Raw genomic sequence first — 22,602 nt, forward strand, 5'->3', positions numbered from 1 at the left:
TTCATCTTGCTCCATAGGTGGTTTTTAAATTAGCTTCAAAAGTAGTTACAAAACAGTGCACAGTTTGTTAACAGATTCAACGAGAGAACAGAATGCAACTGGCACACAGCAGAGGTCACTACGCTGTCTCGATGTTTCGACCATTTATGTCCTTAATGCATAGCTTGCATGGATTGACAAGCCATATCACTGCATGAAGGCATTCAGTGTCCACTCCTCAGTGGTTCCAGATGTATACAAACTAAATTTCATTGCTTTTTTTATAATACTTCAGAAGCCCAGTCTAAACACCTGGGCCCTTTGCAGTTCCACTATTCACCCCCTTGTACCAATCCAATTCACAATCGCCACCCGTGCAGCTCTGAGCTACAACTCCTTTATGAATCGCAGTCTAAATATCCTGCTCCCCCAGTTGCTGTCCCTGAAGACATCCAAGATTCCCAACTTGAAATATTTTCTTCATATAATGTCTGAATAGCTTTGCAACTGTCTGAAGGCTCTGCTTGCTGAACACATTTCTGTGGGTGTCTCTGTTTTTTTGGGAGAAATGTCTCTTCTCTCCAAGCTGAGGAATTTTTCATTTATGACTCGAGCAGATGTCTCTGTTTCAGACGGATCTCTGGGGGACTGACATTTTTGTCCTTGTGCTTTTTGTTTTCCAGGCCCTTTCCCTATCGAAATGTGAAGAAGACAAACAAAAATAAACACATAAAACGAAGTGTGAATAATATCTTGGCCATTCCATTAATAACTGTAAACACATTTAGACAACACGTGAGTCCTTGGAAAATCTTAGGCTGTGTGCTTAGCAAATAACTTTAGCAAAAATACCAGTTCGTAGCCTTTTGCTGTATCAAGGCTTAGTCTTCCTCAACCAACACAGATGACAGAGGAAATGCCTGTCTCTGGGAACCACTTTATTCAGGGAGCCTTTAGCAGAAAGGGAAGCAGGCTTTGTGTAAATGGCTTTCTTCAGAAATGGTAAAAAAAAAAATCAGGAAAGACCAGGCAAATTCTGAGTTATATTTTCTCATTCATAGAAGAGAAAGGGTTGTTCTTTTTCTCACAAATAGAGCAATTTGAAGCAAGCAAATACCTCAGATATTTGCTGTTTGTAATTCACAAGGCGCTAATCTGATATATACTGTATATACAGTGTATACACTGTACTGTACTGTATGTACACAGAATGAAAACACATGGGTATTTTATTATTGATTTAGCTAATTGTTTATTTATTCTCTAACATATCTGGATGAGTCTGGGACATATAAGTTACCTGTATTATGGTGGAGGCAAATTAACTAAATTAAATGAATTATTGTCCATTATCACCTACTGTATATCAGTGTAATTAAGGCTTCTGAGAGGCTAAAAACACATTGCCTGACTGGCTCTTTCCTTTAAAGAATTGTTTCTTTAAAAAAAATAAAATAAAAAAATGTTGCGGTGAAATAAGTCTTGCTCTTTCACTCTATAGTTTTCAGTGTTGTGAGCCACGTGAAGCATAAGAATATAGCGTGGTCTTCACAGCTCTTTATGAGTGGAAATGAGATCAAGCTATGAAGGTCCACAAGGGGTTTCCCCATTTAAAAAAAGAAGTCCAAATACTTTTAAAAAGACATTTGCAAAAGAGATACTGTATCTTGGCCTTTTCAGCTTTGCTGTGGTTTGTAAGTGTCCTTGTGGAAAACAAAAGTACTGCTGACTGATTTATTTCACACAATTATCACTGAACTGACAAGCTTGTACATTTTCCGATGGGTTGTATTGCTGTAAGCTCTTTTGGTGCAGCACAGTACAGACAAAAGTAGACTGGTCACAACAGATTCCAGTTGTCTTTTCGGAATTAAAGGACTGAAGTAAATTTCAATCTTGCAGGTTGGTGGTTTGTGAGCACAGCGGAAGAGCAGGGATGGGTACCGGCGACGTACCTGGATTCCCAGAATGGAACAAGAGATGATTTGGAGCTGAGCACTTCTAGGACTGGAGAAGGTAGGAACTTTAATGAAACAAATCCCAAATCCAATTATTCTGTTTTATTCTAATTTTTCCTTTGCAAAAAACAATAAATCCAAATGGCCTTTTGCAGAACCTACAGTATCTAACACTGATTTTGTTAACAGAAACCAAATTAGTAAATGGAATACAATTTAGTTAGTCTGCACAATATTTTGTCACAGATAAGTATGCTTTGGAGTAATGAGCCCAATGTATTTAAATATTATATATAAAAACTAACAAACTAGAAATGATAATAGTCAAGATGACATCATCATCAGGACCAAAACTAATGGCAGCTTCAGTTTAACTGTCCAGCCCAAGCAGTAGAATATTACAGGTTATGAAATCATCCAAGAACAATTTTTGAGAAGAAACATGCCAGCATATCTGGATTTAATCATAATCACCAGAAATGTTTTCTAGACAGACCCGGACACTCTGAGTTGTGTTCCCTTGGGATTCAGATTGAAGCCAGGAGATGATACAATAAAATTTCATTTCAGAGCCCAGCTGAGTGTTTCTATGTGCAGACAGTTCATCTCCAAGAGAAAACCCATTAAACTCCTGTATTCTCTCTTGAGATGCATTCTTAAGAATGTGATAAACTGTACAGTGCAATCTTGACATTATTGAGAGATTTTTGGGAGATCATCTTTGCATGGCAACATGCTCAAACTAAAACTGTTTTAAATTGTTTAAGGATTAGTTTATTCACATGAGATTTTTTTCATCAGTCCTACTATATATCATTTTCTGATTCAAAGTGACCATCTTTGTGTGTGGCAGGTGCACTGACAAGACGTAGGTGAATTCATCAGTTATTATGCTGATTAACATTTATGATCAACTACGTGAGTTGCAGGTTAATAGCCATGCAGCCACTATTGGAAGCAATATAAAGTGTACATCTGTGATGCATGTTTTGCACCAGATTGTAGTTGCTGTCTTGTGCCCTCAGGAAGTGCTGCAAGTCTGAGGACTTGATCGATGAAGTGCTGTTAAGTCAGTTTGCCATCAATCCTTACAAGTGGAGTTCAGGAGCAACTAGATGCCCCTGCCAAGACTATAACACTTGAACCTTCCTATTGATTGATCTGTTGTATACAACAATTAGCTTATAGCTCTGCACACTCAATAACACACTCTCTGACAATCAAAATGATCTACACAAATTCCCACGAACAAAGGCTTGACTCCACTGCTCGTGACTTAGACTAGCCTCCAAAATAACAGTGGTGTGGAAGTGATAAATGGGGCGTTTTTGTTCCTCTGTTTTTGATCTCATCGCTTGTGGCCATCATAATAGGTTATATGAGTGTGTCACAGTCAGTCATCAGTTAATCCAAAACTGCGCCCAAAGTTTCATTTTAATGAATGTTCGTCTATTTATGGAGTATCTCTAAACTGTATACTGATAAGGTGATACATTTCTTCTGATGCTCAATATGCATAATTAAACATTTAAGATGTTTTGGAAGTTTATTTTCAGTTTTGAAAATACGATTTTTGTTTAATTTTGCCGGTACCAAAATCAGATTTTTAATGCTAGGGCGGTTTGAACCTTTTCCATTGTAAATACTTGATAATATGGACCCCATGATATTTATGGATGATTTCCAGTAGCTGAAGAGCTAATGGCAGGAATCTTTACAGATCCATAAAGAAAGGGGGGAAATAACACATTCTTCTATCCAGACTGTGGCAGATGGAAAGAAAGCTGGAGTAAAAAAAAAGGGATTTATAAGTGGATTACTGGCCTTTCTCTGTCATTGAGGTTTAATAAGACCATGCAGTTGCCAGCAACACATGGCAACTTGCATGCAATTGCTCAGCTGTGCTTTAAATGTCGATAAACCATTTGCAGCTGCAACTGCTTCAAGGTAATTCATTGTTATTTTTTTGTGATCAGGAGCCAGACTGAGTTTTGATAGGAGCAAACTGCAGCTCTCTTTCATTCCGTCAGTGCTAGAATCTCCTGCATCTGTCTTCTGCAGAATGGAAAAAGCTTTCTTGTGTCCTTAATGCTCTGAGGTTTCCCCCCAAATGCCCTTTCTCAGTGGCACCACCGGTTTTATATCAGGGATTCTCTGCATTAGTGTTTATGTCTGCAGTCTAGCACATTGCAATCTCTGGCTATTACTTTTTTCGCTTTAATACATTTCACTGTAAGTAAACCAAAAGGACCTTCTGTGTTTGTCATTAAGGAGTATTTTCCTCTGTGGATTACCTATCTGAGATATCACTTATGGAGGGCAAGGAGGAAAAAAGCAACCTTAAAATGAGTTCATTCTGTCTTTATTCATTACAACTATTTTTTTCCCTTAATTCCCTCACCGTGCATAATAGTATGCCCAATGTCATTTGGTTTTCCATCAAGCAGAAGTATAAACCACAATGGTCCAGCATTTGAGAGCAATTTTAATGTACTTCAGTGTTTTCTTACCTGAACAGCAGGGAAGATTTCTTTGTCCATTTTGAAGTTAAAATGGTTGAATGTGTTTGTTATTAAATTCTATAGCATTCTGTATGCTGGAATGTAGAGTACCTTTCTGAATTTTAAAAAGGATAATCATGTCTACTTTGCGCTGATAAAGAAATACGAAACAAACATTAGAAGCAAAGCCTGGACTGCTGAAAAGGGGACTTAATACTTTAATACATTTCAAATTAAATATCCACAGTGTAGAGTACATTAAATGTTCAAACATTTTGTATGCGTTCAAAAGTTAAAACTAACTTTTTTTAGACCCTTTTTAAAGTAAATGGGTACACTAATTTATGTTGGCTGTTGGCCAAACCACAGAAACCAGCATTCTCTCTCTCCAGTTTTTAAAGCAGATACTTACTGGTGTATTTATTTTTCTGCCTGGATAGTGTTTTTTTCAAAGTAAATATTTGGCCTCAGGTTATCAATTTAAGTATACAACCTAATTTTTGTTTACAAACGTTTGCAGTATGTCACACTGCAAAGATTGGAAACCACAATATGTTTGCTCACCAAGAACGTTTTATTAAGTTAAAAACATTCAAAATAATTACACCATAAACGTTAATTTCAGTCAAGTGGAACAAAATATTCCTCCATTTAAAAAATGAGTCAGGATCACACAGTTGGGACAGACTGTGTTTTAGTGATAAGTCCAAAACGACTTCAAGTCCAAAATAAAAGTGAGAATCCAGGCCAAGAAGTAACCTCAACACATCGGAAATTTCAGACAGCTAAGGATTGCTAATCAAAGGGAGGGGTCCATTTTTTTGGAGGAGCAGAAGGATAACTTAGGATGAATGATGCTTAGCTCACCAGTTTTTAAGTCTGTTAACCTTTCCAACCTTAACTGTAAACTTCAAGTCTAAATAGACTTATTTGTATAAGAGTCTCACATGGCAGATGATCTGTGATCAACAGGACAATAACTTGGACTTGGACATTTTCAGACATGGGTATTTGTCACTGCTGATCCTCCCAGACAGATTCCCACAGCAATACAAGAATGATTTGTCACTGTGATTAGTATTTATGTGACTGGTCTGTAAAGGCACCCTGGCGCTCAACTACTGAATCCTTCTCTTACTGTATATGTGTTTAAGTGCTGCATTTTATTTCCCAAATCATCCTGTGATGGAGAGTGTTTAAAGAACATTAATAGTGCAGCTCTTCACAGAGAAGCCATAATGAATATTTTTACTGTGATTTGTTTTTAATGTGATGGGAACTGAGAGCTGGAAGCCCGACCCATTTTTCTGTGGGTTTTTATGTATGCATTTATAGATATATCATTTTTATGGATTTCTTTTCATTATTTTTTGAAGAAACTATTCTTTTTGTATATTTACTTTTTTATTTTTTCGAAAGTTGCAATATCTAGATTAAAATACCTATCAAACTTTTATAATATAATTACACAAAAGATCCCGTTGATCACTTCACAAGAGATAAAGTAATTATTTTGTTCCCTGTCGTTAGACTGTGATGGCAGATGTGAAAGGCATTTTACACTTACATCTTTACTGTTTCATCAATCTAACAAACCTCTAATTCTCATCAGAGTGCTGCGTTGTAATGAAAAACCGCAAGGTGAAGCTTTTTCTAAATTTTAACTGGTATACAACAATGAAAACCCTTTGAGAGCCATCATATCAATGAGTGTTCAATATTTTGAGAGAATCCTGTTCATGACCTTAGACCAGGACTTCCAAATAATCAATTGCAGTTTTAAGCTTTGTTATAAAAAATATATTCAGAATTAACTGAATTATCAAATTAATCACTAATTAGGGCTAGCAATGATGTTGGAATGAAGGGAAAGTTCAGCATTTTAGACACTAGCAAAAGGCTCCCATGCTTGGTATACTTATGGTTGGACATTTTTAACTAATTAAATCCTAACAATTCTTGAACTCAAAGGGTCAACATTGTATTTCGCCCATTTTTAGGCATCACTCTTTATCTTTTCACGTAACAACTATTGCTATTAACCCTTTCAAGTGCCATATTGGTTTTGTCTCTTGTTTATTTTCACCCCCCGTTCATTACTCATGTTTTTTTCCCCCATTTGTCTCATATTTCTGTTTCATCGTCATCCGTGCTCACTAGTCACTAAGAGGCGCAAGGCTCACCTGAAGAGGCTGGACCGGCGATGGACGCTGGGGGGGATTGTCAACCGGCAGCAGAGTCGAGGTGAAGAGAGACGTAGGCCTCACTTCTCTCCACCCCACCCCACCCCGTTTCCCCATCCCCCATCCCCCATCCCCTTGCACAAATGCCTTCTGCATGCACGGCTTCAGATTGTGAATGTCCATGTTACCAGTAAAGCCTTTGTCACACTACATGACTCGACACGACTTCTAGTTGGAAAACATGTCAAATTTAACGACTGCAGTTGCCGAATCTCGCTGCCTTTTCTGTCCTAGAGGGTGTCTAATTATATGACTAGGAATCGCAGGGGGTGACTAATTACACAATTCCCTCAGGACTTTTCATCACGGTTCCAGATCTCATATTGCGCCGCAAAAGTACCATGATGTTGCCTCATTTTGGCAGCCAATCAACGTGGAGCACAAGTAAACAAACATGAAACATCAAACAGACATTTGTGCTGGCTCCAAAGTTTGACGAGCCTCTCCTCCATTTGCACAGTCCAAAACACTCACTTTCCTTCTTTCCTTGCAGCTACATTGTATGCATTGTACTTCCAGTTGAGCGCTCATTGGCTGTTGATTGTCACAGACACAAGAGCTCACCCCTACGACTTGCAATTCGATACGAGAAAATCAAACAAGTTTGATTTTGTCATAGCGAGTTGCAGAGAGTCGTAGTGGCTATCATGAGCACTATGACTTAGTCGCTGGGGGTGTCACACTACACACCTGACGGTAACGGGCGCGCACTGCGACACTCTACAACTCGCTGTGATTTTCTGACAATTATGTAAATGAAGGCTACAACTGAAAATCCTAGGAAAAGTCATGTAGTGTGACGCCGGCTTTAACAACAACCATGCTCCTTTCTTGTATGTGTCTTGCTTAAGAGTCAGGGGACCACTCTTGTGAGAGCTAGAGAACATCAAATGACCGGGTCTACTTTTTAGCACTGGCCTAGATTTTATTTTATAGAAAGCAGTTGCATGCACAGAAAGATCTGTAAAAAGTAAAAGGAAAACTCAGGGAAAAGGGATAGAAAGAAGAAAATTTGCTTTGTCAAATCAGATTCAGGAGAATGTTCGTAAGACCTCTACCCACCTAATTTAAAAACAACGCTTGTAGCTAAAAATGTTAATGAACGAACATGGACAAGTGGCTCCCCTGAAGCCACAATTAACTTGGAAATGGCAGCTACGTTAATTTTGTATTTGAATTTTGTCAGTTATTATGCAGTTGACCTAAATTCCTCTCACATTCAGGTTTATTTCTTGCCAAAAATATGTGAAATGATTACAAGTAGCTGAGAATATCCAAACTAATGATTTGATCCAGTTGCTCATTGCTTTCTGGGGAGAGGGGCATGTACTTGACACAATTTATTTTAAATTAATATAAAGCCTTAATGGGACATCATGGCGGAGCAGTGGTTCGCATTACTGCCACACAGGGCTGGGAGCTTGGGGGCTATTCCTGGGGTGCTATCTATGTGGAGTTTGTAAGTTCTCCCCATGTTCACTTGGGTTTCCTCTGGGTACTCCAGTTTCCTCCCACAGTCCGAACACATACTAGTAGGTCAATTGGCTTCCAGGTAAATTGTGTGCGTGTCTGTGTTTGTGTCCGTCTGCCCTGCAATGGACTGTCATCCCGTGTAGGGTGTACCCACCCTAGATAAAGCAGTTAGAAAATGGATGGATGGATAAAGCTTTATTAGATTTATTTGCAGGTTTTAATATACAAATACAGGTTTCAACATTTGGAGTATGGAAAGCAGATAGTAAGAGCGCCTGTATTTAAATAACTGTTATATGAGCTAGTGTGAGTGACAGCATTTTAAGAGAGCATTAAAAAAACAGGCACAGTCCATCTGTAAACAAGAGCTTTATGCATTATCCATTTACGTCAAACCTGAGGACACACGGATTATCTCTCTTAAAGTGGTTCTCTTTACATGTGAACAGATTGGGGGCTTTCACAGTATACTGCACAGGAATCCCACTGGGTCAGTACACATGGCTAATTTAAATGTGCCCCCCCCCCCCCCCCCCACACACACACATTTTTTCTTCTTTGCCTGGCTTTGAGTAAAAAGCAGGTGGTCCCTGAAAAGTAAAAAAAAAACTTGACATATACTGTAACCCCCAAAGATCTTTTTCACAAGACTTTAAAATTCATAAGTAATAAAAAGACACATAAAATAAAAAGGCCATGTTTGCATTATGCACACATTAAAAATAGATTAATGCAATGGGCTTACAAATTTGCAAAGAATCATTGCCCTTTTGAGTAACATTAGCTTTTATAACAGGTAGTTTTTGAGATGTAGTTTTGTTTCCCTGTAATATGAACAAGAACAACCTCATTCCTCTGCCCTTTTTAGCTTGTTAGGAAATTGAGTTTCCGGTGGTTTGCTTCTGCTTTGTTGGAACAAGTGAAAGTAGAATAAGAGTTGAAAGCATTACCTAACTAATTTGAAACTTAGAATACAGCCCTGCATAATCAGTCTGGCACAATGCAGAACTCGCAAATCAAACAGGTCATAGACATTTGGGAAAAAGCATGCTTAGTAAATGCATGGAGTTTGTAATACCCAGTAAGATAATTTGCTATGGCTGTTTTAAATCAGCATGTCAAGCTCCAGGTGGCATTCATATGTGTTACTGTATGTGTTGTTTACTATTTTCTATGAAAACATACTGGCAGGGATTAATGGAGTATTTCGAAATGTCCATCTTTACCCCTTTCAAATATAGCTAAACATAAAAATGATTTTTTCAATTTGCTGTTAGAGAATAATCACAATAATAACATTGTTTAAAAGCCAAATTCTGAAGTAAAGCAGAAACAACTAATGTTTTTCTCTTCTGATCTTTAAGTCTAATTCCCTGGTGTTTAAATACACTCTGGCAAAGATATAGTAGGGCAAGGCATTTGTTCATTTTCACAAAACGCCCAGCAAAGTTTTCATGAGCTAATGATGTGCCATTGGAACCGAGTGGTGGAAAGTCCACAGATTTCTGTGATCTTCTGACTGGAGGGACATAAAACTTATGTTTCATTACTGTTGAATCTGCTTGAATGCGTCACATAACAGGCATTACCCTTTATTAAAAAGGAGAAAAATCAGCAGTTTTGGTGCTCTGAAGTCTATTTAAAAGTGTCTAAAGTTTATAGGGCACATATCTTGAGCGAATGAGAGAGAAACAGCTGGTACAAATTTGTAATAATGTTCAGACTAGAGATTTTTAGGAGCTTTACAATGATAATGAAGAGAGGTGTGGAAAGGTAGCTGCCATTTCTTGACTGGCGACCCCAATAAATTCCTTGGAATATCACATGGTGTGATGCATCCAGTTAAGAAACCAAAGGGAAAAGTGTTTGTTTATACACGTTCTTAACTCCTGTAGTTAGCTAAGTTGTAAAATACTATTTTTTTTCAAGGAGGCAGATAAAACAGACGGGGAAGTGAAGACATTTCAATTCCAGCTCACAGTTGCTGCTGGCAACTTTGACCACAGAGTATGAAAACAAATGTCTTCTGGATGTAAGAGACATTTTCCACCATAGAAAATAATCCAACCATGAAAATACTGCTGATGTTCGGAAAATTATTTATACAGGATTTCTTTCCTCTTTTTTCTGTCTTGCGGTCAAGAAGATGAGAAAGTTTGCTATGTGCCAGTTCAAGCATGTTTCGTCTTAACATGAAACCTATTCAGAATTTCCCCTTTGGAAAACATTCCTAAAAAGACAAGGCAAAACTGAAAGCACAGGGATTCCAAGGTCAAACTGTGCTCCTTGGTTAATCTAAAGTCTCTTTTGTGAAATAATAGGGGGAGGAAAAGCTTTATAGATAGATATATATTGTAATGCAACGTGGGTTCAGGTGGGTGCCCTTGCCGCATTAGGTCGGCCCCCCACTGTCGGGGGCTCGAACCGGGGATTCCCACGTCACTCAACAGGGACCCAGCCCGGTGAGCTAAAGAGAGAGCTCTCCACAGCCCAGTAGCTGTAGTCCTGCTATCACAGGGAAGGGCGGTGACGTCACCTGCTCTGGTAAGCCGGCTCTTACACACCCTGATGGCCGTATGCGTTACAATATATAACCTGTTGTGCCAGTAAGAAATGAGTACACTACTGTAATTTACTTTAGTATTTTAGTTGTCCAATATTATCTCACACAAAACTATCCAATTTAATGAAGAATTAATAGAATTTGGAAGAAAATGGAAAAAAGGGCATCCCGAAAGGTACCTGGTTCAATTGCAGGTTGAGATTTGTGTTAGAGCCTTGGTCACCAGCCTCATACTGTATAGCTAGTGATCCAGGCCCTTGAGGAAGTTACTGTACATCACAAGCTGACTGTGACCAGGACACCCCAAGTGACAGCACGCAGTTGGCAAAGTGCTGCCAGGACAGGGCTGGATTAGATAGCCAGCTGGCTCTTGGCTTTCCAGCCCCTGTGACTTCACAGGTGTCTGTGGACTTGTAGGGAAGTCAGTCAGAAATACATTGATCTTTCAGCATTTCACATTGCACCGATAATGTAAATGGCTTCTTCCTGTGCAATGCAGGAGTTGATGCTATATGAGCTGAGACACAGAAACAATTGGCAATCATAAATTGGGTAGGAATTAAACATGTCCAATCATTGCAGTGCTGTGCTAAGAACAGTGGGGGTTTTAGCTTTTAAGTGCATTGTCTATGTGTTTCATGGTGATGAGATTTGAAATGTCTTTTTCATTAGCTGTTTTAACTGCAATGGTTAGCATAAAGCAAAAATGACATCTAGGCAGACAAAAACAAGAGAAAATTATACCACATCTATAATGGGATATGCAACAATTGTGGAATTAAATTACAGGAAAGTACAGATACTATATAAAGTCTCCTCCCAGGCCTCATTTTGTTTGATGTAGATAACGCTTTGGTGTGGCTGTAACTCATTACTGTCGTGACATGACACAAAGTGCAGCACCAGATACAGATCTTCCTGAGAGGGAGTAAAAAGTAAATATTGTTATATCTGCCTTTGCTGTATTTTTTCAAAGGCATTTATTTCTGCAAACTGTGGAGATAAGGGATGATAGCTTGTATATTACAGGGTTGAATTTAAAACCGCACAGGAACAGCATAAATAGAGGTTGAAGAAACTATAACAACCTTTCCCCTAGAATAACAACATTTCCCCTATCTTTACTATTTACAAATAATTTTTGGGGTATTACATGTTTATTCACCAGTTTATTAATTGCAACAGGTGCTCATACTTGCAGTTTGTTGCAATTTTGAATTTTTTTTGTAAGTTGCAAACATCCTAACAACCTGTGACTTAAAAATTATTCATTTGGACATTTCATCTACCACTTTCTAGAATTAATGTCCAATGATCTTTAAAAAAGCTTTCTATGACCAATCAATAAATTAACCGAATACTTATCATTCAGACAATGTGATCAGTTACAGGGTGCTGGTTCTTACATATGCAGTATTTGATTTTTTCCTCTGCAGTAGCATCAGATTGGTAGATATTCTTTTGTAATTCAGATTTTAATGATTGTTCATTTTCTTGCTTTCAGACTTTTAAGTCTCAAACTAAACTGTCTTTCATGGAGTAGGGAATACATGAATGATGAAATGTTAGATGAGTACAGGGTTGATGATAGAGATGTTGTGTTTAAGTGAACTTGGTCTCATTTTTGCACATTTTTCTTTCACAAAAAAATTTAAAATCTGCAGGGAGGTTCTAGGTGCCTCATATTATACAATATTAGAAATCTTACTATTTTCTAGTTTAATTCTTGGTAGTGGTGCATGCCATTTCTTGATATCACCATTTGATTTCTTTGAATAAAGAGGAAGGTGATAAAGCTGAATGACACCTCAGACCAGACAAGTGAAGCAAAACAGCGAAATCGAAACTGGATGGGTGAACATCACAAGTTGTTATATTACACTGTGTACTGTAGGTATCCTTGCAGGGAATAAGCATATGCCACAGTCAAATGAAGTTACAAATACAGAATTTGGAACTGTTCTTTTGACTAATACTTGTAAAACATAAGGTCTTTCCACTACTTTGGTGCTTTTTAATTGTTTTAAGAAATGAGACCAAAATAATTTTAACCTAGCCAATTAGTTACAAAAATTTGTACACTGTGTTAGGAATTGACATTTTGTTTAGTTGTTACAACAGTCATTGGTAGATTAATCCAAGAAAGGTCTCAATAAAGCTAGGGAACTTAATGAATTTCCTTACAATTATCAACATATCAACATAAATTAGTTAAGAATGCATTTCGGTAAATCGTTGGCCAAAAATGTAGACTTGTTTTCTTGAAGTTGCTGTTTTACTGTATATAGGGATTTTATCCTGTAATACTTCTATCCCTAGCCTTTAGACATATGGTATTGTATTGTAATTTAATTACATTATTTTTTGTAACTTTTTTGTCATTTATGTTTCTTAGATTATTTTTAAATGAAATGGCAGTTGTTTTTTTAAGAAGGATATCACCTACCTAGTTTCCAATCAGCCATTTTGAGTTAGACAAGTGTTTTATAGATTGTGAGCACATCATCTTAGTGATTAAAAAATGTTGTGATGCCATGGCCATGTCTGCTGAGCTTGTTGGAACAGGTGCAGAATAGTTTCTGACGGTGCTATCAGGTAGTATGTTTGCTAAGACTTTTTACCATATGATTCCAACAGCATGATGCAAGTGTGCTTGTTCTCGCTGCTCTCTTTTCCCCTTTGCTTTTCCTTCTCTTCACTCTGCATTGGTTTTCTGATTAATAATTTGATATACAGTATGACAATTTGTTAGTATGCTCTTTGGCTGAGCTGAACTTAAGCAGATACCAATGTTTTTCCATCCTGCGTTGTCAAGTGGGCTTTGTCCATGTTTTTCAGCCACAAATAATTTCCTTCAGTTTCCTTAAACTGGCAGGTGGACGAATGCTGGCTCTGTCTGGTCTTCAGGGAGATTAGAAATCTGGCCACTCCTTAACTTTAATCTGAGTAAAGAACTACCCTCCCCACCATGCATCTTCCCTGTGACATAATGTGACAGCCTTCCGAAGCCATGTGATGTATTACTTTGAAATCTAATAATATTTTACTTGTGCCCCAGTGTCCAGCAGTCTTCTCCACCCTTGAGTACACGACAAGGATTCATGCAAATGTTTAACTTATTCAAACCTACCTTCACAATACATTGCTGGCCAGGTATCAAAAGAAACACAGGAGATCATAGATCTTAGTTATTAGTCACAATATTTTAGTTTGCTTCATATGTTTTTCATCATACTAATGAAGACACAATGATTTTTTTCTCTTGATTTTTAGCATCTGGTCAGTGCTTATGTAAGGAGTATAGTCAGCAAAAATATTGTAACTAGCTTTATGAGTATTCTCTGTATGTACAGTATGTGTAACAGCTACTATAGGTTCTCTAGATTGGATTTTATTTGAAATTGTTCAGAATTTTCTTCACAGCACCTTTGTAAAAACTAGCCTGGCTTCTGGAAAGATAGAGATCTGCTTATGTCTGCCTTCAGGAAATGTGCTTTTAGGGTTGTAGCTGCAGTAACTGCTCAGTAGGCAAAGAAAAAAGTACTTACAAGAACTACCCAAGATGTACTGTAGGGACAATTGTCATGATTGTTTGTCTGTAGGTTTGTCAAATGCATTATGCAATTACCACACCAATATACTGTAAGTCAAACAGAAGGATCAACATTAAACAGTGCCACTCTAAAAAGCAGCCTCACTTGATGAGGTAGAACAGGGTAGTTATCACTAATTTATTTGACTTAAACCTTTATGCAAAGTAAATTACATTTACTTTATTATGCAGTTGTGTATTTTACTGGAGCAGTTTGGTAAAATATTTTAGATCAATTTAGATTTTGCTGTTGATCCAGAACCCTAACCTCTACTTCACATTACTGCTGACCTAAGTTAACCACAAGATGTTTTTTGCATTACCATAATGCTTTGGATTCATGTACTGTACCACTCATGCATATTACATAAAACATACCATACGAGGTGTGAGAAATGGATGTAAATGCTGCTTTTTGGGCAAATTCATATATGGCAGTTTCTAATTTGAATGCTAACAGGTGATTGATTTGAAGAAAGGAGTAAGGGAAAGTTGCTATACAGCAATTGCAGTCAGTAATAATATTCTTTTTACCTTTCTCTTTCTGGCAAAAGAGGAGAAATACATCACAGTGCAGCCATACACCAGCCAAGGCAAGGACGAGATTGGGTTCGAGAAAGGGGTCACCGTGGAGGTAATCCAAAAGAACCTGGAAGGTTGGTGGTACATCAGGTGAGGCGTCCTTCAGATCAGTCCTTGTAGACGTTCCCAGTCACTTTTTTTATCTGTACGGCTGTGGGCTTTATAGTTCATGATATGTGTGACATGGTTCTGTAGCCCTTTCATTTCTGCAGAAATTCTCCTGCACACCATCCACTATGTCTCAGCAAACCAGGATGAAATGTATGCGCCTGGAGTCACAAAACATTTGAAAGAAAATATCCCCAAACACACCACAGTATTCATTTTGATTTTCACTTTTCACTGTCTCAGCTAAAGGAATGAAAACAGAAAGAAGCAGTGCATCACAATACTGACTTTTACTTCTACAGCAAGTGTCAGTCTCAGGGCTCAGCACTAAGTTGTCATTTCTTCATGAAAGGATAAAGTTATATTGGGTATTATGTGAAACATTTGTTTATTAGAAGAGTTTTTGTTTAAGTATTAATTTGTATCAGAGTATTATAAAAAGAAACATTTATAAAAATTGTATTATTGCATACTTTATGCTGATGTTAAGCCTCTGCTTATGTGTTGCAGTGTTTTAGCTTTGCCAAACTAAATTTGCTTTTTGTCTGTTAGAAATTGCACAAATCTCACTTTGTTTTCTGGAATGTGATACTGAGTACGGGAATTTTTTCTGTGTGGTGGTTGTGCTTAGGAGACAAATTACAAAACCGAAAATACATTATATTGACAGTGTAGCTTTTTACACCCTTCGAGATCCTAAATATTTAAAGCTGAGATAAACAAAAGGACATTTATTCCAAAAATCAGCTCATAAGATTCTAGTGCACATGCCCATTAGCTGATAGAAAATTTCGCTTCTCCTTAACCATAATCATGATTCCTTCTGCATTGTTGTCTCCCCAGATACCTACTTTGAAATGAGCCCTCATTTCCTTTCCTTCATGTATGCTTTCTCTCCTCAGTTTGCTCATCCCTGGAGTATCTCCAAAGATGTAGAATTAAAAAACAGATGTAGATCGTAATCAGTGTAGATGATCAAATGGAGAATATTTTCCTGTTTCTTCTCTTTCATGAAATATTCCCCTTTAGGTCACCTCACTTCTTTTGCTCCACAACAGTTTTTCTTTTGATGAGATCTGCAACAAACATCAACATTCTGCTTCTTTAAACTTACAGTGCATTGTAAAAGTAAAATAAGCATACTTGTCACATATAGCATATACAGAGAAGCATACAGACCTCTCTTTGCTTCTCAGTATACTGTATATGATACATGGCACCTACTGTATTTGAGCTGTTGATGCAGGTGTGGTGCAGATTGCTTATTACTGTATCTTACATGGGTCTGACAGAGGAAGTGATTGTCATACATTGTGTTGCAGCATTACATTGCTGGGGTTGCAAGGACATTGGCTTTGTAGAAAATGTGCAGAAGGGATGACTTCTGGATTTTCCAGTGTTAAAACACTGTGCAATGTGTGTAAATGTAAAACATAGGAAACAATAGACATTTACTATTCATTGTTCATGGCCTATACATGTATATATTGTATAGACACATTTCTCTTCTTTGTATATTCTCTGTTGTCAATATTAAATCGTGTTAAAAACATACACACAGCACGTATGAAAACCATTTTTGGAAACATGTTGCCTTAGTTGCAGCAGAAATAAAAGTTTTCGTAAGTACTAACATGAAGTGGAAAAAAATAGTTTCACTAGAATTGGTTGTTCTGCTCATATAAATATTAGTCCTGTACAAGTACAAAAGCTGATGCAGCCGTTTTTCTTTGGTTTTAAAGTGGGCTCTTACATCCACTTTCTCTGAGGAAATGCTTGCTTACATTGATTGCAGCTTGATGTCCACTGACTAACTAGTTGGCTTTGGTTCCTCTTCTAGGTACCTGGGCAAAGAAGGCTGGGCTCCTGCGTCATACCTGAAGAAGGCCAAAGACGACTTCTCCCCTCGCAAGAAAACCCTGACCGGCCCTGTGGAGATCATTGGGAACATCATGGAGATCAGCAACCTCCTCAACAAAAAAGCAGTGAGCGAGAAGGACGTCCAGACTGACAACGAGCCCGAGGAGCTCCACATGGCCAAGAAGGAGATCAGCTTGCCCATCCCCTGCGATGAAAGGAGAAGCAGCGTCACCCTGCAGGACAGCAAGGGAAAAACGGAGCAGGGCTCTCCGGCTGTGGCCAGGATCGCCCCACAGAGAGCAGAGATCGGTGAGTCTGCCTAACAGCCATTGTTCGGGTCCCAGATTCTTTACAATGTTATGGTTGCCTCTTGTGACCTCTCTGGCTAGTCCCTGACAACCTCGTTGTCTTTTGGTTTTATTTCAAGAATTAAGGGCTCAGTTACATGACCAAGCCTGTGATTTACCACATTAGTCTACAGTGAAATTGTTTACTTGTCTATCTAGATGATGACTTAAGGGAATTTCAAAGACCTAGTAAAATTCTTTTATGGTTACCTCACCTTGCAGCCCTGTCAATCTGCACCATTGCAGTACATGGAGGCTAACATCTACTTAATTGGTGTATTCACTTTGCTAATTATCAGTTCAGGAATTCGTAAGTTGGTTGTATTGAAATTTTGTAATGGGTTTGGAAGAGGATTGGAATGACCACAGATTGAGTATCCCTGGACTAGATTATTTCCCTGCATGATCAGAATTGTCCTCCAGTACCTTTAGCTCATTATTTCTATTTCCAAGTTTCCACAGTTTCGGAACACATTAAGTTTTCAATTTTTATTTTGATGTTAAGAGTTAGTAAATTATAAAGTTCTATATTTTGACATTTTGTACCCATTATTTGTAGTTTTTAAGGAAGTCTGTGAGCTATAATAATACCTTGTATTACTGACAATTAGTGTCAAAGCTACAAAAGTCATTTGAAAATGACTACCTTTATAAGAAGACCTATTAGAGGCTTATAAATCCTTTTATATATGCTTACTTTGCTCATACTATATAGTTTTGACTGGAATTATGAATTAATGCAGTCAGTGCCTGTGTCTTTTCCTGTATCTCTGTTAAGGTACACTTTATGTATTTCTTTTATGGAATACTATTCTAAAATGTTGTCAGTAATAAAGTTTCTCATCTATAAACTAATATACATTTAAACTTCAGCATGTTTAAACCTTGCATACATAATGATTTGTGTTGAAGTGTGCCAAAATCCCATTTAGATAGAAAAGCTTGATTGATAATGGCTTTTAAACCAAGTTAATTCCCCTCCCTTTAATAAATCAACATCACAGGCTTCATTGTTTAGGGTTTTGGGTTCAAAGGATTTGGGACTGGTTTCATTACATATAACTCCCTAGCAGTTTCAACTGGCATAATGAGTTCATTATACTTATGGAACAATAGCACAGATTGATGAAGTTTCAAATCAAAATTCAATACGGGCGATTTTTTGGGAAAGGAATTTAAAAACTCTTTTTAAAGATGTTAATAAGGACCTCTTGAATATGGGTGCTAATGTCAAACCTTCAGTGTACCAGTGTACCAGCTGTCAATGGCTTGGTAACTGTTACAGTGTATTTATATTCTTAGACTACTTATATAACTAGTTACACTGGAAAAGTATTCCATATCCTTTTCAATTAAAACAAAATCCATAAATGATTATCACCGAGATAAAGTCTGTACATATAAAAATGCCTGGTGTGTGGCACAGGGTGCAAAACAGGACTACGCCCAGGACAGAATGCCAGCCCATTGCAGAACACACCACTCATACATGCATGCAGGGTGCACTTTGGAAATGACAATTAACCTGTAGAGACAACATGTTCTGCACTTTGGCAGGAAACTGGAGCACCAGGAGGATCTGCAAACTTCACATAGAAGGTGCTCCAAGCCACAATTGAACCTGGCACTTTAGAACTGTGAGGCATCAGTGGTATCTTCCATGCCCCTGTGCCAGGCTTTGAGAATGAATAACCCTGGTTTGAAATAATATTGCCAGACTTCATTTCTACAAAGAAAGAATGAAGTGAATATTTGATATATGCTTAATTTCATCACCCTTTCATAAAAAAATCAGCCATCAGTAAACACGATACTGTATAATGCTTCTTTTCTGTTTTTCTGCTTGCAACTAAATTTGAAATGCTTCATTTAGAGTGTTGTACGATTTTAACATATTTTAACATGCTGTGATTGCTTGTTATGTACAGAAGGTTTTTAGGCTCTCACATGATACACATGCAAAGTGCTAATATACTGTATAGTGCAAACATAGTTGTCTTTCTCCTTCCTAGGTTCTCCTAACCTGAGACAGAAACCCCCACCTAGGAGAGAGGCCAGCCTGGTTAGTGTTACTTACAGTATTCTTTTTACCCTCCATTTGTCACAACATGGCATTCCATTCCACTCATTTCCACTGTAGTTCATCAGTTCCATGTTACTGTGAAGAAAGACTCGGCAATATCGAGTCATGTGGATTCTGGTAAAAAACACAATGCCTTACGCAAGCTGCTTGTGTGGAAATAATCAAGTTACATCTGGTGATACTTTCTAGCATTGGATTGGAAGTGCTTTTCTTATAAGTGTTTTGATATTTACTTAAAATTGTTTGTGTATATTTGTGAGAGGAACATGTTAAAGGTCAGGATTTATTTACATAAAATATCTGTTACCGTCATTTGTTTCTAAAGAGTTACACGCAGAAGAATGTTAACTTCACCCTTTAAATAAGGTGTGGGAAATTGGTCAGGGTTCTGGACACTCAACCGGAAGCAGCATATTTAAATCCTGGTGGGGCACTATTGTTGAACCCTTGAGCAAGGTAGTTCACTCAGATTGCTGCAGTAAAATTCCCAGTTTTATAAACGGGTATGAATGTACTAGTGTAAGTTGCTTTGGAGAAAGTCAACAACCAAATAGTAATAAATCCATTTATGGTTAATTAGTTTCTGAATATTTTACAAAAGCAAATTAATTTTACATTTTAGTAAGCCTTGTAGATTCCATAATGGGCTCCTGAATCTTCAATTATCCTCCTCCTTCTCAGGGATTCCAGTTGCCAAAGCCTCCTGAGCCCCCTACTGTTGAAGTTGAATACTACACCATAGCAGAGTTCCAGTCATGTATATCAGATGGAATCAGTTTCCGTGGAGGACAGAAGGCTGATGTAAGTTTTTTAAACCATCTATGTTTTGCACATTCCAGCTATTTTTTACCATTTTTGAATGAAGCAGTTGACAATTATTAGAAAAGTCATTTTTTTTCCTCCTGTCATGACTCAAGAAACCATTATGTCTCTAACAAATGAACCCTTTTATTACTGAAAAAAAAATGTCAAACAAGAAACAGGTCATTACAAAGTGAGGGAATTGAACTGAGGGTCACAGCACTGCGAGGCAGCAATTCTAATCACTGCGCCACTGTGCCACCCTGAAAATCTGCTGAATTATCTACATTAGTTCAATTTTCCCGTTTTTTATTATAACAGAACCATCCTGGATATGAATTAATCTTAATTTATATAAATCAATATTTTTGAGGAAAGAACCAAAACATGTTAACTTAGAAATATTAACTGCTTTGCCCTGCACCTCAGGACTGACAAAGTGAAACTAATATCCCTTGTCAGATGTTTTAGTTAGTTAATGTTGTAGACTATGTCTGGAAATGTCTGGAAATTGGAATTGGTTAGTTTTGATGAACATAGTTTTACTGCTGTCACTCTCATTATGGGAGTGGTGAGAATGGTTTATACTTTCCTCCAGAATCTGCAGCATTAGAGTCTGACTTGCTAAAAGTCCCACAGCACCAACAGCAGAGTTAGCATCTAAAGATGTGTAACTCACTAACAATACCTCAAGATCATCCAAAAAATTTTTAGTTGCTTTTCCACAGCAAGCTAAGCACAATGAGGCTCACTGGAAACCACTTGAGCCTGGCCATGCTGAAATAGTTCTGGACAAATACTCACTGAATCCCAATCACCAATGGGTTATGACCCATATATAGATTATATATATATATTTGACCTTTAATTCCTTTATTTGGAATATTTCTTTGGCCACCAGTTGGAGATAACATTGTTTATCACCTGCGTTGATTTTATTAACAAAAAGTTGCAGCTTTTTCTTCATAGCAGTGATCTTGTCAGACACATCAAAAATTGTTAAAGAGAGCCCCTGCAGTGCCATATTCAGCTCATTCAAGCGTGAGAATATATCAGCCAGGTAGGCCAATTTTACCAGCCACACTGGATCATCAAATAGATTTTGTCAAGGGAGATTGCTGGTCATGCAAAAACATCTGTACCTCAGAGTGCAGCTCAAAGAGCCTCGTGAGCACTCTGCCCCTTGATAACCATCTCACTTCAGTATATAGCAAAACCTGCACATGTTCGCTGCCCATTTCATTACAAAGCAAACTGAACAGGCGTGAATTCATTGGTCGAGCCTTGATAAAATTCACAACTCTGACAGCAGAGTCTAACACTGATTTCAAATCCTCAGGCATTTTCTTGGCTGCCAAGGCCTCTCAGTGGATGCTGCAGTGGGTCCACTTCATATCTGGAGCAACCTCTCTAATTCGTGCGACTACACCTCTGTGTCTGCCTGTCATCGCTCTAGCACCGTCTGTACAAACTCCGACGCATTTTTTCCAGTCAATGCCTTTCTCTTCGATAAATTCATTCAGAAGCTGAAATATGTGCTCTCCTGTAGTTCTTGTTGGTAGCGGCTTGCAGAACAGAAAGTCCTCATGCGACATGCCCTCAAACTCATATCTAACGTAAACAAGAAAATTTGCCAAATTGATGACATCTACAGACTCATCTAATTGCAGTGAAAAGCATCTGCTCATCTTAATGCGCTCTATCAGCGTACTTTTGACATCATCCGCCATATCAATAATTCTACGAGTGACTGTGTCATTCGAAAGGGCCACCAGGTCGAGCTGTTTAGCAGCTTTTTCTCCACACATAATAAGTATCAGCTCTTTTGCCAACGGTAAACAAAGTTCTTCACCGATAGTGCGGGGCTCACCTGCTTTAGCAATCCACAAGCTTGCGTAGTAAGATGCTTCTTGGGCTTTGGAAATTGGAGTGGCACTGTTCCTTATGGTGGACTTGCGCTGCTTCAGATCTTTAAGTTTCCTTTGAAAAAAATCAACAGGCTTATCCTTCAAGAGCGCATGCTTCGTGGTAAAGTGCCGCCTTAAATGTGCTGGCTTCATGCTTTCATTGCTGAGAATCTCACAGCACACGACACACTGTGGTCTTGGCTCTTCCTCTGTACCGGTGTAAGTAAATCCAAAATTTAGATAATTTGGATCGTACCGCTTTGTAGCCATCTTCCGACGCTTGCTAACACTAGCAGGTTCAGCAGCAGAGTTTGTGTCGGTGGCCGATGTATAATCCTCCTCAATCTCAACAGGTGTGCGTGATCTGTCGGATCTGGCATCGTTATTCTTGGTGTCTATTCCTTTCAGCCAGGACATAATACTTGATTTTTGCGAGGTATTCATTTTCAATCAATTGTTGACGAATGTGGCGCTGTTGGAGAAATATTTCCCGTTTCCCCTTTAAAGGCAGTCAAAAGTCCGTCTCAGAAGTTTTTCTTTCATGCGCATGGATGCGAAACAGAGATACTTGATGTATTTTTCTCAAACTAACCCAGAACAGTCCT

The 22,602-nt window shown here is 38.1% G+C and overlaps 1 protein-coding gene across 6 annotated transcripts in view; it reads left to right on the forward strand.

Moving 5' to 3' along the window:
• The window catches only part of sh3pxd2aa (SH3 and PX domains 2Aa), a 142,321-nt gene that overhangs the window by 116,791 nt on the left and 2,928 nt on the right, over nt 1-22,602 (forward strand). For 4 of the 6 annotated variants that reach the window (XM_088917581.1, XM_088917582.1, XM_088917584.1 and 1 more), the window contains 6 exons: nt 1,882-1,995; nt 6,599-6,682; nt 14,864-14,981; nt 16,840-17,168; nt 19,219-19,268; nt 19,971-20,090. In XM_088917581.1, the coding sequence (XP_088773707.1) occupies nt 1,882-1,995; nt 6,599-6,682; nt 14,864-14,981; nt 16,840-17,168; nt 19,219-19,268; nt 19,971-20,090 (815 nt within the window). The remainder of the gene's footprint in view (nt 1-1,881; nt 1,996-6,598; nt 6,683-14,863; nt 14,982-16,839; nt 17,169-19,218; nt 19,269-19,970; nt 20,091-22,602) is intronic. The other 2 variants (XM_088917583.1, XM_088917585.1) reach the window with 1 other exon arrangement.

Source organism: Atractosteus spatula, chromosome 5, assembly GCF_055471065.1.
Source record: "Atractosteus spatula isolate fAtrSpa1 chromosome 5, fAtrSpa1.hap1, whole genome shotgun sequence".
Classification (NCBI taxonomy): Eukaryota; Metazoa; Chordata; class Actinopteri; order Semionotiformes; family Lepisosteidae; genus Atractosteus; species Atractosteus spatula.